Source organism: Malurus melanocephalus, unplaced genomic scaffold (genome assembly GCF_030028575.1).
Source record: "Malurus melanocephalus ecotype Western Australia unplaced genomic scaffold, MMel_1.1 scaffold_493, whole genome shotgun sequence".
Classification (NCBI taxonomy): Eukaryota; Metazoa; Chordata; class Aves; order Passeriformes; family Maluridae; genus Malurus; species Malurus melanocephalus.
This window is the reverse complement of record NW_026623725.1, coordinates 158,374-172,503: the sequence shown is the minus strand read 5'-3', so window position 1 is coordinate 172,503 and position 14,130 is coordinate 158,374. Positions and strand designations below refer to the sequence as shown.

At 45.6% G+C, this 14,130-nt stretch overlaps 2 protein-coding genes across 2 annotated transcripts in view; one reads left to right on the top strand and one right to left on the bottom strand.

The window, feature by feature from the left end:
- ATP2B1 (ATPase plasma membrane Ca2+ transporting 1) overlaps nucleotides 1–8,482 on the bottom strand; it is a 60,240-nt gene extending 51,758 nt beyond the window's left edge. Inside the window, exon 1 of the mRNA XM_057381134.1 lies at nucleotides 8,310–8,482. The gene's annotated coding sequence lies outside the window, so the exon portion shown is untranslated. The remainder of the gene's footprint in view (nucleotides 1–8,309) is intronic.
- Nucleotides 5,949–8,170, top strand: LOC130582445 (proline-rich protein HaeIII subfamily 1-like). Its single transcript, XM_057381136.1, has 3 exons — nucleotides 5,949–5,953; nucleotides 6,974–7,429; nucleotides 7,618–8,170. The coding sequence occupies exons 1-3, from the start codon at nucleotides 5,949–5,951 to the stop codon at nucleotides 8,168–8,170; spliced, it is 1,014 nt and encodes a 337-aa protein (XP_057237119.1).
- Nucleotides 8,483–14,130: the final 5,648 nt, after the last annotated feature.

Here is a 14,130-nt window from a genome sequence, read left to right as displayed (position 1 = left end):
TTTTAAAGTAACACTTATTTACTTTGTCAGTTCAAAGCTTTTTGCCCAGGATTATACATACAACCTTATTATCCATATTAATCTGTAGCCTTGGATTTTCCTATCAGTAGAAGGCAAATACAAAGCTCAGAGCCTATGCAAATTCAGCATTGCAGTTTTGGAATGAGAGGTCCACTTATCAAAAATGTTACTATTATCTTCCCAAAAAAAACATTAAGAACTCTCCGCAAGCATCCGTTCCTTATATTATTCCATCTGGTAAACCAATTTCCTATGTTAGAAGGTAGCACAGCACAGCTTTAGGGCCGCAGACTTGGCACAACCAAGACAAACTCTTTCTAAACTGTTTTGCTAATATGATTTGATGAGCTGCTGTCCAGTGCCTGACAACACCAGGATGAACAAGGAAAACAGAAAGCCATACACTAATTGCTCACTCACAAGCAGACTTAGCATACACCACTGCTTTATATGCTGGCATTTAATTTTGGATGTGCATGTTAGTACTAAAGTTCTTTCAAAAGGTTCCTGTAACCTGGTATGCATTGCAGAGTGGCTGATTTTATCTGAAGGACAAATCCACTCTAAGTGCCTCCTCTACCAGTAATCAACATTCATACACACAAATACAGAAAGAAAGAGACCATGCTTTTCCCAAATCATAGAGAATTTGGTCCTTTATTCCTGAGTCTTCCAACTTGCTTTGGAAATACAGCTCTAGTTTAGGAGCAATTCCTTAGATCTGTGGTCACCACCACGAGATCTATCAGTTATCAAAACGTATCTGAAAGCAGACTCACTGAAAGTGAGAATGTCAAGACACTTCACTGTGCAAAGCAAGCTCATTGCAGAATATGAAAAAACTACTGTTAACTACATGTCACTGTTAACCACATGGACTTGAGAGAAGAACTAGGTGAACACAAGCTGAAATTATTTGCTTTATTAAWAAAGCAGAAGTAAAGCAGTTGTGCTAGCAGCAGTAAAGCACCTTCCCTACCCTCTCCAGCTGTCAGTCTCAACTATGCATATTTGAAAGCCATCTGGCACATACCCTGACAGCCAGTTTAAATCATTTCATGTTTCATACAACCTCACCAGAACGAGGCTGCTACACACTGCTCTAATTTAAGTAATAATTTGCACCGTATTCCATAGGCTTCATGAAGTTCTGCACCAGCTGCATTCCCAAGTGAAGAAAAACTGGCATATCCAAGCAATGTAAAGCAATTTGAAGTGCAATATCAACACTGATAGCAGTAGCACTTCGATGGAAGTGAAAAAAACTCCTGTTCAAGACACATATTAAGATCCTGATCTACTCTCTACTATTATCTACATAACCAGAAGAGATTAAAAAATACCACCCTTTCTCAGACAGTTTAAGGGCTAACCATATCTGCCATCTTTTCTACACATTTCTTGTTACTACTCAGTCTTATCTATGCAAAAACATCAGAAAGCAAGTCTGGATGCACAACACAACAAGCACATTTTCTTTTCCTCCACTGTAGTATCAGAAACCACCTAGGCATATAGTCTGTGTCTTAACCTAAGTATATTTTCTGGAGCACCAGTTAGTTGAAGGCCGACACTCAAACCACTGTCCCATCTAYTGTCAGAACAATAACTTCAAGTTTTCCTGTGGGAAAAGATTAATACTCTCCAGGGAATGGCTCACATGACTTCTGCACAAAGAGGAACACTCCCACACCACTAATACAAAGATTCATGTTGCTTCTCTTGTGTGAGCCTCAAGGTCTTCTCACCTTGAACAGACCAGTTTGTGCACCAAGATTGTATAACAAATCATCTAGTGGTGTGCTGAGTAGATGGAAAGGTGCAAAGATGCACAAAGGAGGGGGGAATTATTGAGATTAGTCTAAGACAGGAGGGAAATAAAAGTAGCCATGAGGCCACCTCACCCAGCCCATGAAACTTCGTACTCACATTGACAAGCCAAGCAAGTGTCAATGATGCTCACTCAGTCTCTTGGATTATGCTGATCAACCAGCAGCCTCAGAAGGCCATCAAAAACATCTGACATGACTTTGAAACATTAAAAAAGCATCAAACATTTTAACAGAAGTGACTCACAAATCATTTTATGGCAACATATAAGACTCTATCTCTTAAAACAACTGCTATTCAAAACCAAACGTTTTCCAAGCTTTTGGACAGTCACAGTCACCACTTTCAACTCTTTAGGAAACTCTACAAGTATTCTTAAAAAAAAAGTGTGCTGTAGCTACAAGACTTCTTTTTTGCTGGTGGCTAAGCTCCTTATTTCAACAAAGACCGTATCTCTATGGTTATTTCTTTCTACAGTGGAAAAATTTCAAACACAGCCAGTTATTCTTCCTCCTATCCCCATATGGAGCCACCAGTAGTTTTGATTTATTTAAAATCCAGACAGAAGCCAAAATACACACCACAAGCAACACATGCTTGTATTTGCAGAGACACAGGGGCAATCCCAAAAGAGTCTCACAGACAAGCCACCAGTCACTGGTCAAATAACAAGTGCAAAAAAAGTTATGCAATCTCTACATAAGGGCACATCTGTAACACTACAGTGAAGAGCACATGTTTTTCCTTCCAGTGGTGTATGTAAAGTAAAGGTGCTTAAGTCCTTCTTCGATTCAATACCTTAAAATTAATATTGAGTTTTAATGAAGATATAAGCAGAAAAAGAGCACACTACTATGATCCTTGGGGTTGAGTCCCAGAGGTTAGACAGTTGCTTAAGCAGAGTGGGCTGAATCATCTTTCCTGCCTTGAGCTGGGGTTTATTGCTATCAACTATGCAGAGTATGGTACATCCTGGGCCTTCTCTGACCAGACACTGTACACCAAGTGGTGAGAATCCAATAGCGTTGTTTTCCCTGCTGCTACCTTATCTTTCTGTGAATATAAGGGCACAAGTAAGGGTAGTAGATTACAAGCGATAGGCYCCCAGAAGTGTGTTTTAAGAACATGGTGTTTCCTGTGCTTACTGGGAAGTAAGGAGACATCCAGCTCATATGCAATATTAAAAAAAAGAGACATACAAACCACTGAAATCCACTGTAAATAGGAGGCCATGGAGAAACTTACCTAACTCCCTTCCTCCAAAGCAGCATCAGATAATAGCCAGTAATAAACCAGGACTAGCCCTAGTGATGGGACTGCTTATGCTGTAAGTGGCAGAACCAGCCAGACTTAGTGGCCAGCACCAAAATCTATCAACAGTTAACCTCAAAATGCATCCATGAACTCTTTAACTGCACAGTACAGTTGTAAACACCACTAAGGAGGAATATATTCTCTTTCTAAGTCCATTCCCCTTCAAAGGCAAGGCAGATGTTATTTGTCTGCCTTATAAGAGCAATTACATCTTATCTCTTACTGGACAAAAAAAATTGTATTTATTTTCAGAGCTATTTCTGACTTTTTTCTTGTAAATGCCTCCTACATTTCCCTTAGATTCCTTCTCCCACCAGACCTTTGAAATACCAATGGAGAAAGCCTCATACCTACTTCGCAATTCACCAAAATTAAACTAATAACACCTCCTGCTGTCATGTGTCAGTTAGAGTAAGATTTATAAGTGACAGCAGAAATAATTTTCATAACTTTTACTGGAATATGAATAGCTTGAACAGACAGATCCTTTAAAGATACTGCTCATCTCAAGTGAAATCTGTCATGAAATATAGAAATTCATTTTCATTAAATGTATTTGAAAGCCTGGTATCTTAAAAATAAAAGACAAACTGGACAATACCATGTATTTGTGCTGAAATTGCCTTCAGTGTGAACAGGTGCAACTGTTGCAAGATGGGTTAGTCTAATATTTTGCCTGTTGATTTTATTGCACGTCACCTCCTGGAAATCCTCCTTCTATAATGCTTATTATCACTGCTTACATCTTCCGTATGAAACTTGAAGACATTTTTATTTTGTATATGCAGTAACAGACATTTGGGAGGCTTCGTGAACAAAAAAAAAAAATCTTATTTTATCACTCTCCTGTTCAATTAATGAACATGGTCTTTTCAGCTAATTCAAGCCTAAGTTAGGAGAACACTAACATTAGTTATTGAAAAGTGAAGGGATCCAATCTTTATAAAAGCAAGCTATTTTGAACTAAATTAGTAATACTTAATGCTTATGAGAAATACCCATCCTCTATATAAAGCATCATAGGTTCCATCTTATTTTTCAAACCAGAAACAGTATTACATCATCTCTGCTGCCTTCCTTGTACTTCAATCTGTTCAACTTTGCAAGAAGAAATGAAAATGTCTTCAGAGAAAATTTAATAGATTTGAATAAAAACCCAAGACCTACTTGAGACTGCTGCATACACTCTACAAAGCCAGTAGGCAGAGCTAATCCTAGCTTTATACACAATACTGCAGCTCCTAGATTTTATCTAGTTTTTAATTAAAATACTCTATAAAGATCCATATCTCCTGAACTGCAACTTTTTAACAAGTATTATTATTATTACTCATTTTAAGACAAGTAGAGAATACTAGAGAATACAAATTTATGACTATAACTGTAATTTTATTGATCCTTTTATAATAAAGTAAGCATGCATTTCTATAACAAAGGTATCTTACAGATTCAAGCAGTTTTCCTTATTTCTCAAATGATATTTACTTTTAAATGCCCAGGACTAATCATAGTTGTTTGTTATTCCGCAACAAATTTTGCTAACTGAAACATGACTTCAACTCTGAGCAAAATGCGAATCCCTTGCTGTACTAGGGTTATTTTATCTTTAAAAACAGAGAACATATATTAAAATAAACAGTTTAAACACTGAAAGACATTACTGAGGTCACATTTCAGTGGTAAAGAATGCCATTAATATTTAGTCTACCTTAATGGAAAAAAATCGAGTTAGGAGATACTTCAGGTTATCTTGTCCACCCTCATGTCAAGGGAGACTTGCTTGCTATGGCATGTTATTGACTGTTTCGCCATGTCCATTTTGAACTTATCAGTTAATAGTAGGTTCCCAGCTCTAAAATCTTTAATGCTGATGAAGCTAATTCTTCCAAAGCATCTGTTTTTGAGGTGGCTTTATTTAGCAGACCCAGCCTATGTTCTTCCTTCTTAGTATCACCTTGTGATTCTCTCCCATTTATCGTATTCTTCTTTCAAAAAAAAAAAAGTTAAAAAAAATAGAAGATAGTAGTAATTACTAGAATTTTGTGCCTTTCCTACAGAATGCTTTCAAGACTCTCAATTTCCTATTAAGCTTTCCACAACACAGTTTAGAGGTTCACAATTTTAACAGCTGACGGAAGTTCTCTATATTGTGGTCCACAACAGAGTGACTTTCTAAACAAGATTCTAAGTTTAGACTGCAGTGGATTTTAACTTGCAGGACTACCCCCGTATTATTAGATGAATATTTATTACTGGAATGGGGATCCTTTCCTTACACCATTTTCTATTGTCATGCCACTGTGTGTAAGAACCGATACACGGTTTACTCAACGCTAATGTGACAGAAGTCTTGTTTTCTGCTTTAAATTCCCAAACACATTTGTTTAATATGCAATAGTAACAGTATGTGTGCATGCAAAGAGCATATCCCCAATTCCCTTTAAAATCAGTTTTGATTTGTGTAATTTTAATTATCCACGTGGAAAATAACGTTTTTCTTTGAGTGGATAGAAGGAATAATGTTGCAATTTAGCAATTTTAGCTACATAGGAACGCTAATTGGGAAAACCTGCAAGGGTCTGTACACAACACAGGATTCACGTTTCCTTCAACTAACCCATCCTGAGTCGGTTACCATAATCAACACTAGGAGCAGAAATAAACCGAACCACACACAATGATGCTGTTCCAGACCAAAAATTTCACATGGAAGTGTATGAGTTTTTTTCCTCACTGAATTCAGTGACCACTTTTTCCACTGACACCGAGAGTTTCCATTCATTATGCCGTAAGTATTAAAGTCCTAGTACACTGGAAGCCATTCCTGCCAGAAGAGCCAATAGTTCAAAGATACACAAATTTACTTCTATTGGAATTCACATTTTGTGGTGTTTGGAAGAAATCCTTGAAAAGTGGCAACAAACGGGGGACAAAATGGCCATGGCTATAGCTAGAGCTACCACCTTCTGAACACACTGTATCGTGAACCAAGGAACTGGCAAGTTATCGAACCAACACCTTTTCAAGCACCTAAACTCTTTATTTTAACTCAAATTCATTATAACTCGGGAATGCTTTAGAGATGCAGCATCTTTTTTTACACGCGGTRGTTTTCCAAAGGCACACTCACTTCATTCCCCAGGAAGTCAAGATTGCCAACCACTGATGACGGAAGATATTTCACTAGTATAGTGGGCTGGGAGTTTGATTTTTAAGAAGGAACATGATTTAAATAGTCACCTAGCTAGTCACCCCTGAAGCACTGTGAGGCGAGACACCAGCACACATTCTCACAACGACGGTTTCAGACACAGCACAAGGTACTATCTCCAGTTTCTTCTGCACAGAGCTTGAGACGAAAGCCTCAGCAACTGAAGTTACAAATTTAAGAATGCTGTATATAACAGATATTTAAGGATTTATGTAGTGTGGATCTTAAAATGACTAGGAAAAAACGGCCCCCGAAATTTTGTTACTGTGCATGTCCCCTGTCACCACCTGCTACAGTTTAATAAATCAAACGTAAAAAATATTTATGTGGAGGGTGGAACACGCCAGCACTGCATAAATTCCTATTACAGCTGTACTAATACATAGCCCCTCAGGCTGAGAACCCCGGGACAGACTCACCCACGGCTCTCGCTTTCCAGAGCTGCTCCGGGCTCAGGCTGAGTCCCCTCCTGCCCCTGAYAGAATACCTCTCGTACCGCCGCTCTAGTGGAAACGCTTTCGGGGACCAGAGACCACCTCTGTTCCACAGCTTTTCATGAGATCTTCCTCTCATAATCCCAAATCCTTCCGAACTCAGCCTTTACCGACAGACCCAGGGGCTCGGCAGGAAGCCCGGGCGGACGGCGGCGCGGACACACACCCCACTCCGCCCCACCGCGAGCGCTGCCTCCCGCTCTCGGCAGTGGCCAGCCATCCCCGGCGAAGGCTCCAGCCCGCTCCCAAACTCACGTGGTGCGACAGCCAAAGGTTACACGCATCGCCGGGACGAGGATGACACCGCCGTTAGAGGCGCTTCCCACCGCGGAGCGGCCCCGCGCGGGGCCAGGCTCACCAGCGGCGAAATGCCCGCGAGGTCTTCGCTCTCCCGGCACCCGGAGTGGTGCCGCATCCCTTCCTCGTCCGCACCGGTCGATGAGSAGCTCGGCCAGGCATCGATAAATCAAAGCAGCCCGCCCGCTCCGACGGAAAGCTGCGTACGACTCAGCCGCGGCCAAAACCACCGCCCTGGGGGCGCGGCGGGCGGGCGAGGGAGGTAGGGAGGCGGTGGGATAGGCTGCGCGGGTGCGGGTGCCGAGCTCCCAGCCCCCGCGGGGCGGCGAAGTGCCCGGGATGTCGGTGTCGTGCTGTCGCAGCCGGCTAATCCCGGCTACTTAACCCGGCGGGCGGCGGGAGCTGAGCACCACCTTAATCCACGGCGTGTGCACGCCCGCCCGCCGGGAGCCGCGGGGCCGTGGCGTGCCGGCCGTGTCCAGCCGCGGGATCCCCGACGGTGCGGCGGTGCGCACCCGCGGCGGCTCAGCCCCGCATCTGCTGCCCTCAAGGTCACGCCGCGCCCCGGCTGCACGGTGGCGACCAGGTGCACGGTCCGATTACCTGCGGGGAGAACCGGCAAAAGCCCGGGAGCGCGGCACTAAGCCCCTCCGGCCGCGCCGCCCCCCCGAGCGAGCCCGGCCACGGCCCGCAGCCCCGCGGCGGGAGCGGAACAACGCTGCACCTGCCGCCACGCTGCCGCCCGCCCCGGTCGGCCGGCCGGGAGGAGAACCGCTCCGAGCGGCCGCCGCGCTTACCTCGGCGCCGTGGGGCCGCAGGAGCCTTCAGCCGGGGGCCAGGACGAGGCGCCCGTGAACCTGACGCCGCCCGCCCGCTCGCTCTCTCGCTCGCCGAGCGCACAAGGTCCCCGCGCTCCCCGCCCTGCCCACGGCCGGCCGGCCCCGCCGCGCCGCCCCCGCCCTGCGGCCGCGCGAGGAGGGCGGGAGAGGGGGCGGGGGGGTGAAGCGGCGACCGAATTGGGGAGGGAAGGAGGGAGGGAGGGGGCACCGGCGCGGGGAGAGTCGGGGGAGGAGAAGGAAGGAGGGAGGGAGCGGGGGGGGGGGGGGGGGCGCGGACCGCCCGCCCCGCCCCCGTCGCCTCACCGGCAGGAATCGGCGATTCGCCCTCCTCGCGGGTGCTCCCACCGCCGCCGCCGCTTCCCGGGGCCCTCCCGCCTCCTTTCCCCCTCAAGCACAGGACAGCGCCGAGCGCGCCGCCGAGCCCCTGCGCCGCAGAGCAACCGCTACCGGAGCCGGGCGCCACCGGGCAGGGCGGGGCGGGGCGGAGCGGAACGCAGAGATCCGCCCGCCTCCCGCCTCCGCCCGCCCGCCGCGGTCACTCACTTGCCCGCGCCCGCTGCCCCCTCCTCTCGCGGCGCCGCGGCCGCCGGTCCCCGCCGCCTCCCTCGCCGCCTGCGGAGCGCGGGCCACGTGACGGGGCCCCTCGCTCGGCCGAAGAAGGGGGGTCTCGACGTGCGGAGTCTTCAATGGGGGAGGCGGAGGCGGGGCCCCGGTAGGCACGACGCCTGCGGGGGCGGGGCCCCGCGCTGCTGCCCGCCCGCCGCCGCCGCCACTGGCGGGCGGGAGGCTGACGCGCTTGTTTCCATGACGTCGGCAGGCGGGGCCGCGGCGTTTGATGGAGCCCGGCGGGCTTCGGGGGTCGGTGACTTTGCCACGAGCGGCTCCCGCGGGGCGGGGCGGGGGCGGGGCGAGGCGGGATGTTGCGTCCCTCCTCCCGTGGGTCCCGGGCCGCCGCCAGCGAGTACGCGGGTTAGCCTTGAAGGGGCGGGGATGCCCCGGCGGCGGGAGAAGCCGCGGTCCCAGGAGGGAAAGGCGGCCACCGTCCGGACCCGAGCGCATCGGTCGCCTTGGTGGGCCGGAGCCGTGCGGGGGGCCGGTGCCGTCCCGGGGGCGGGGGCGACGCCATCGGGGGCGGCGCCCTAAGGGACCGTCGGACCGCCCCAGGGGGCACGGGGGCGGCCTGCGGTGCCGTGCCCGCCGTGCCGTGCCGTGCCGTGCTGTGCCCGCCGGGCCCGGGGCGGTGTCGCCCCACGGCCTCCCCGTCCCGAGAGCAGCCGGTGGGAGCCGCGTTGGCGGCTGCTGAGCAGCAAGCGCGGGGAGCACGGCGGAGCCTGGACGGGGCCCTGTTATGTCTGCTGCGGTGCGCTGCGGCAGAAGGTCCCTATTKCGTGGGGACGCTGGCGGGTCCGGAGCGGCAGGAACGAGCGTGTCGCTCGCTGCCGGTGGTGGGGATTAGGGAGCTCCAGATCCAGCCTCCTGTCAGGCGTGTCCGCCTCTTGGGGTACCCTGACAGCTCTCCCAGGAGAACGGGGATGGTGTGGGGGCCGCAGGTGTTCAGTGCTTCCCGGTCTCCAGCCGAARGGTCTTCGATTGGAGAAAGAAAAACAAATGAACGTTTGAGCCCAAATGAGTTGTCCGGGAAGACGCTGGAAGTGAATAATAGCACTGGGAATTAAACTGGAAATGAAAACCCTGATTTCAGTTCTCTTCCAGTGCAGTAGATCGATCTCCCACCGCCCCCCCCATGAAAAAATACCCATCCATAAACCGTATGTCATTCTATAACAGCTTTGTGTGCGTGTTTTAGCTTTGTTTTGACATCCTCCCTTCTCTGTTGGACATCTCGCTGGGGTGACTGGCCAGCTGTGTCCCAGGCTGTCAGGTTCTTTGAGCCTGCTATAAATATCCTGTTTCACCTTCGGTATCGTTCAAATCCCAGTGCTGSAAAGAAAATGAATGGAGAAGCTTATGCAGCTTTACTGTCGCAGACCAGAGATGATGCAGAGCCGAGAGAGTTAAAGCAACAGGATGAAGTCAGCACAAACCCCCGCAAGGACTGTCAAATAAATAAATCATCCTAACTACGCTATTATTATGGCTTGCCTGAGGTTCATTGTCTCTTTCTTTCTTACCTGAATGTCTGTTACATTTTTCTCCTTGTTCAAGAGAAGCAATCAAAAGAGACTGTGAGCAGTAAATGGCTCCTGACCATTTTGGATGTTGCTAAAAATACCTCTCCATATCTAGAGGTCAATTGAAAAATCAAAATAATGAGATAAGCAATCCTTCAGATTGCTGTTCTGTTATGTTGAAGAGATTTCTTGCATTTCTTCCCAGAAGGAGAATATAAAACTATCTGAACATGCATAAAACAAATTCTCTTGCAGTCTGTTTACAGTTCAGCAACCTCCTCTGCACTGATGGCTGTAGCTCTGTGAGGTATCCTTCCCCAGGCACTTGGAAATTGCATTTCTCAATACAGCTTTATAAGACTGGCAGATGTGTTCTGCACAGTTCTGTCATATCTCCTAGCTCTCAGGCAGATAAAATGAGCTTTGATACAGCTAAGAAGGASGTGTTTAAAACACTGCAGTTTGGGTACATATTTGTACCTGCTTCCGTTTGTCTTGAGGGAAGGTAGGTAKGTTGTGCTTCATTTCTTTTACTATGAAATGGGAATAATGTCCTATTTTCTTCACAGGAAAGAAGCAAAGGTAGGAGGGGTTCATATCATTATCTTTTATGGTAGAATTCTCTAAGTGGATACATTTTTCAAGGCACGCAATAGTCAACGTTCCTCTTGTGTTGATATGGAGGGATAGCATAAAAACATGCAACACATTGACTAAAAATAAGGAGAAATTTCTTATATATCCACAGACCCTTCTCCCTGAGGATTTAAAAATTTCCAAAGTCATCTCAATCTCCAACACACTTCATGGGTTTTTTTGTTTATTTGGGTTCTGTTGTTTGTTGTTGTTGTTGTTTGTTTCCATTGCTGGTTTGGTTTGGGGTTTTTTGGGGGGGGGTGCGGGATTGGTGGTTTTTTGGGGGCTTTTTTTTGGGCCTTTTTTCTGATAATCAATTATATGTCTTAATCTTTAGAAACAGCATGAACACCTAAGGCATATAATTGACTAACAAAATACATAATAATTACAATCCATGTAATATAGGTCACCAATGGTATAAGGCAAGAAAAAACAACATGCACAGACGAATACTTCTGGGGAGCTTTCATTTAACTTTTGAGGAAACAGTACCATTTCAGGAAAGTTCAGAGTGATTAGTAGACAATTCCAAAAGGCCAGATTTGACAAATCAGTACCAGTACCTCAACTCATTCCATGACCARCACTTTAACAACACAAGCATCATCCATTTTAATAGAGACAAGAAATGTGTCACAGAAAGTTTAAGTGGATTGCCTGTATCTGATCTACTTACCACAAGACTTTTAACATAAAGAGTAAGAATTAGAGTATTTGGAKTGTTACAATATTGGGTGAAAAATTGATAAGGTGACCAAGGTCTGAGTGCACACCTCACCATCCTGTAGCAACTAGGGGACATTTGAAAAAATTTTGTGATGGGCTTGATCTGAGAAGAGAAGATATAAAACAGGCTTTTCACAGTTCGTGTATACATCTTTAACTTTTTTGAAACTGTTTCCTTGACTATTCTGCTAGTGCTGATCCTGTTCTAACTCAGTCAATTTATTGAATTGGGTGAAAGTGGAGAGTACAGACTAAGCATGAGAAGTTAGGAGAATGTTTGTGTGTGAGCAAGRAATTATGAATGTCTAAAGTTTCCAGGGGTTTTGCAAAACCAAATGTTTCTGTACCAGGTACACTTCTCCCTACAGTCAAACAGTAGTTGTCTTTCTCATATGAGTACCTCTGTCTGACCAGCCTCTTCGGTCCACGACGGAGATTCCTCTTTTCCATGCCCCTGGCTGATATCCTGAGCTCATGCCTGACAGGCCCTGGAGGCTGCATCTTGTGATTGTTCCAGTATCCTGCATCCTAAAAGATTAATCTGTTGCCTAAAAGACTTAACAGCCATCTAGATAGGCAAACAATAGGCCACTCACTCATCTTGTAGGTGGCACAATGAGCAAATTGCTCTATCGTTCCACCCATGCAGCCTTTTGTGTAACAAAACAGTATCACCATTTCATCCTGAAATCGTCCACCCCACCCTTAGAAAAGAGGCCTATCTATAAACATTTGCATTTTTATCAGCTCAATACTCTTGACTGTTCAGGATTTTAGGATTTGTGCATGATGTGCTTCCCCTTGAGAATGCATAATTTCAAATAGTTGATTGTTTTTTCTCGATTCAGTTTCCCTCCCAACTATTTTGGATTAATTTTTTTTGTTTGTTTTTTTGTTTTGTTTTTTTTTAACTTTCAGTTTTATGTTCAGCTGCGATACTGCAGGATCGGGGGAGCAAAAGGTTAAAACAATAAACAAAGTAATGTGAGGAGTAACAGTTATTGCACAAATCAGTTTTCATGAACATTGTACATAAAATGCATCAGAAAAAAAATACATTGGACTTCACGTGTTGTCTGTTTCTTCTTCTTCACACGCWCTTTTCAGGCACCATTGCACCACAGCAACTTTACAGTCCCAGAGCACATGAAAGTGTGGAAAYGTCTTTCATGAACAAGGGCACAATGTTCACATGCAAAGAAAAAACAAGACAACAAAGCAACAGTCGTGGAATTGATGGAGAATTTGACCAATTAAAGGAATTCAATCAGGCATAAGAGAAAAGAGAAAAACAGAGTCAGGTGGGATAGCAATAACTTACAGATCTATTAAGAAAAAGAAAAAAAAAAAAAACCAAAACATGTGGGAAGCTTTCATGATAAAACATAAATCAACAGAACCAAGTATGGATGGTGATGACGTAGCATGACCATGGGTGACTCTCAGAAAGTGAGAAATTACTGGTGAATTGATATGCTGTCACTCTGTAAATAACTGTTAAAAAATACAGTCAGTGAGTCCAGCTACTTCCATGAAAGTGACTTTTCTCACGTGGCACTTCCCCGATTTGGAGTTGATACTTTCTCCCCCATGGCAAATTCATTCTTGAGTTCCTAAGGGATGGCCAAAGTTTCAAACAAGGCTGTCCTGCAAACAGTTTCCTCCAGTTCACTAGAAGTGTTTCTTAAAAATAACCTACTGTTTCCATTTCCCGGGAGCTGTTGTCAGATATCAACTCTCAGTGCATGTCCTTGGTACAGACATGCATTTCTCATGCAGCTCACCTACCACCTCAAGAGTCAAAATGTTGGAGTGTCCATTATACTTACCAAACTATAAAAGTCCTTTTGAGGTGTCATGGTATGTGCAGTTCTGGATTGAAATAAAAAGTTTCGTTCATTAGGTTTATGATACTGTGGGTGCTTTTAGATGTGTTGCTTTTTAAGGCTTCTCTGGTGAATTTGTCTGATGAAGTTGTGTCCTTTTCTTTGAGAGTCTCTTGTCAGCTAGTGTCAGTTTGTGAGACTTCAGTGATTTCWCTCTTTCTTGTGGATCTGTTCCAGTTCATGGTGACTGAATACCTGGTTTGTAAATTGCAGTGTTCCTCTCCTCTGTGAACAAGTGTCAAGGGTCTTATTTATTTTTCCTCCTCTCCCCAAGATAAGAAGCAAAAGCTATCTCTCTCTGAGGCTAACATCGACATAACTGACCAGTCTGAGTCATACTCCTGACTCACAAAAATTGGTCTTACAAAGAGTAAATGTAGCCCCTCCCCGATCTCATCAGTGCCAGGTAATTTTCTTAAGGAGAATATAAATTGTCTCTTAGCAATGCTACTTCAAAGTCCTTTGGATAAGAAAATAGATAATTCAGTTAAGGTTTAGGTTCCTTCAGCAACATGAGAATTTCTGCCCCTTGGCGATTGTTCAAGATGGGTTTAAAACATTTAAGAGTTATCAGAGGTAATAGTTCCCACTCTGCATTTCTTTCAAGGAGGAGTAACAGTAAAGATGTGCTACCTTATACATAGCAGAATAAATTATTTGTTTACTTTGTTGATCACAGCTGTAAATCATATTTTCTGGTTGAAGAATCTAAGAAAAAATATCCCACCTACATAAAACTAC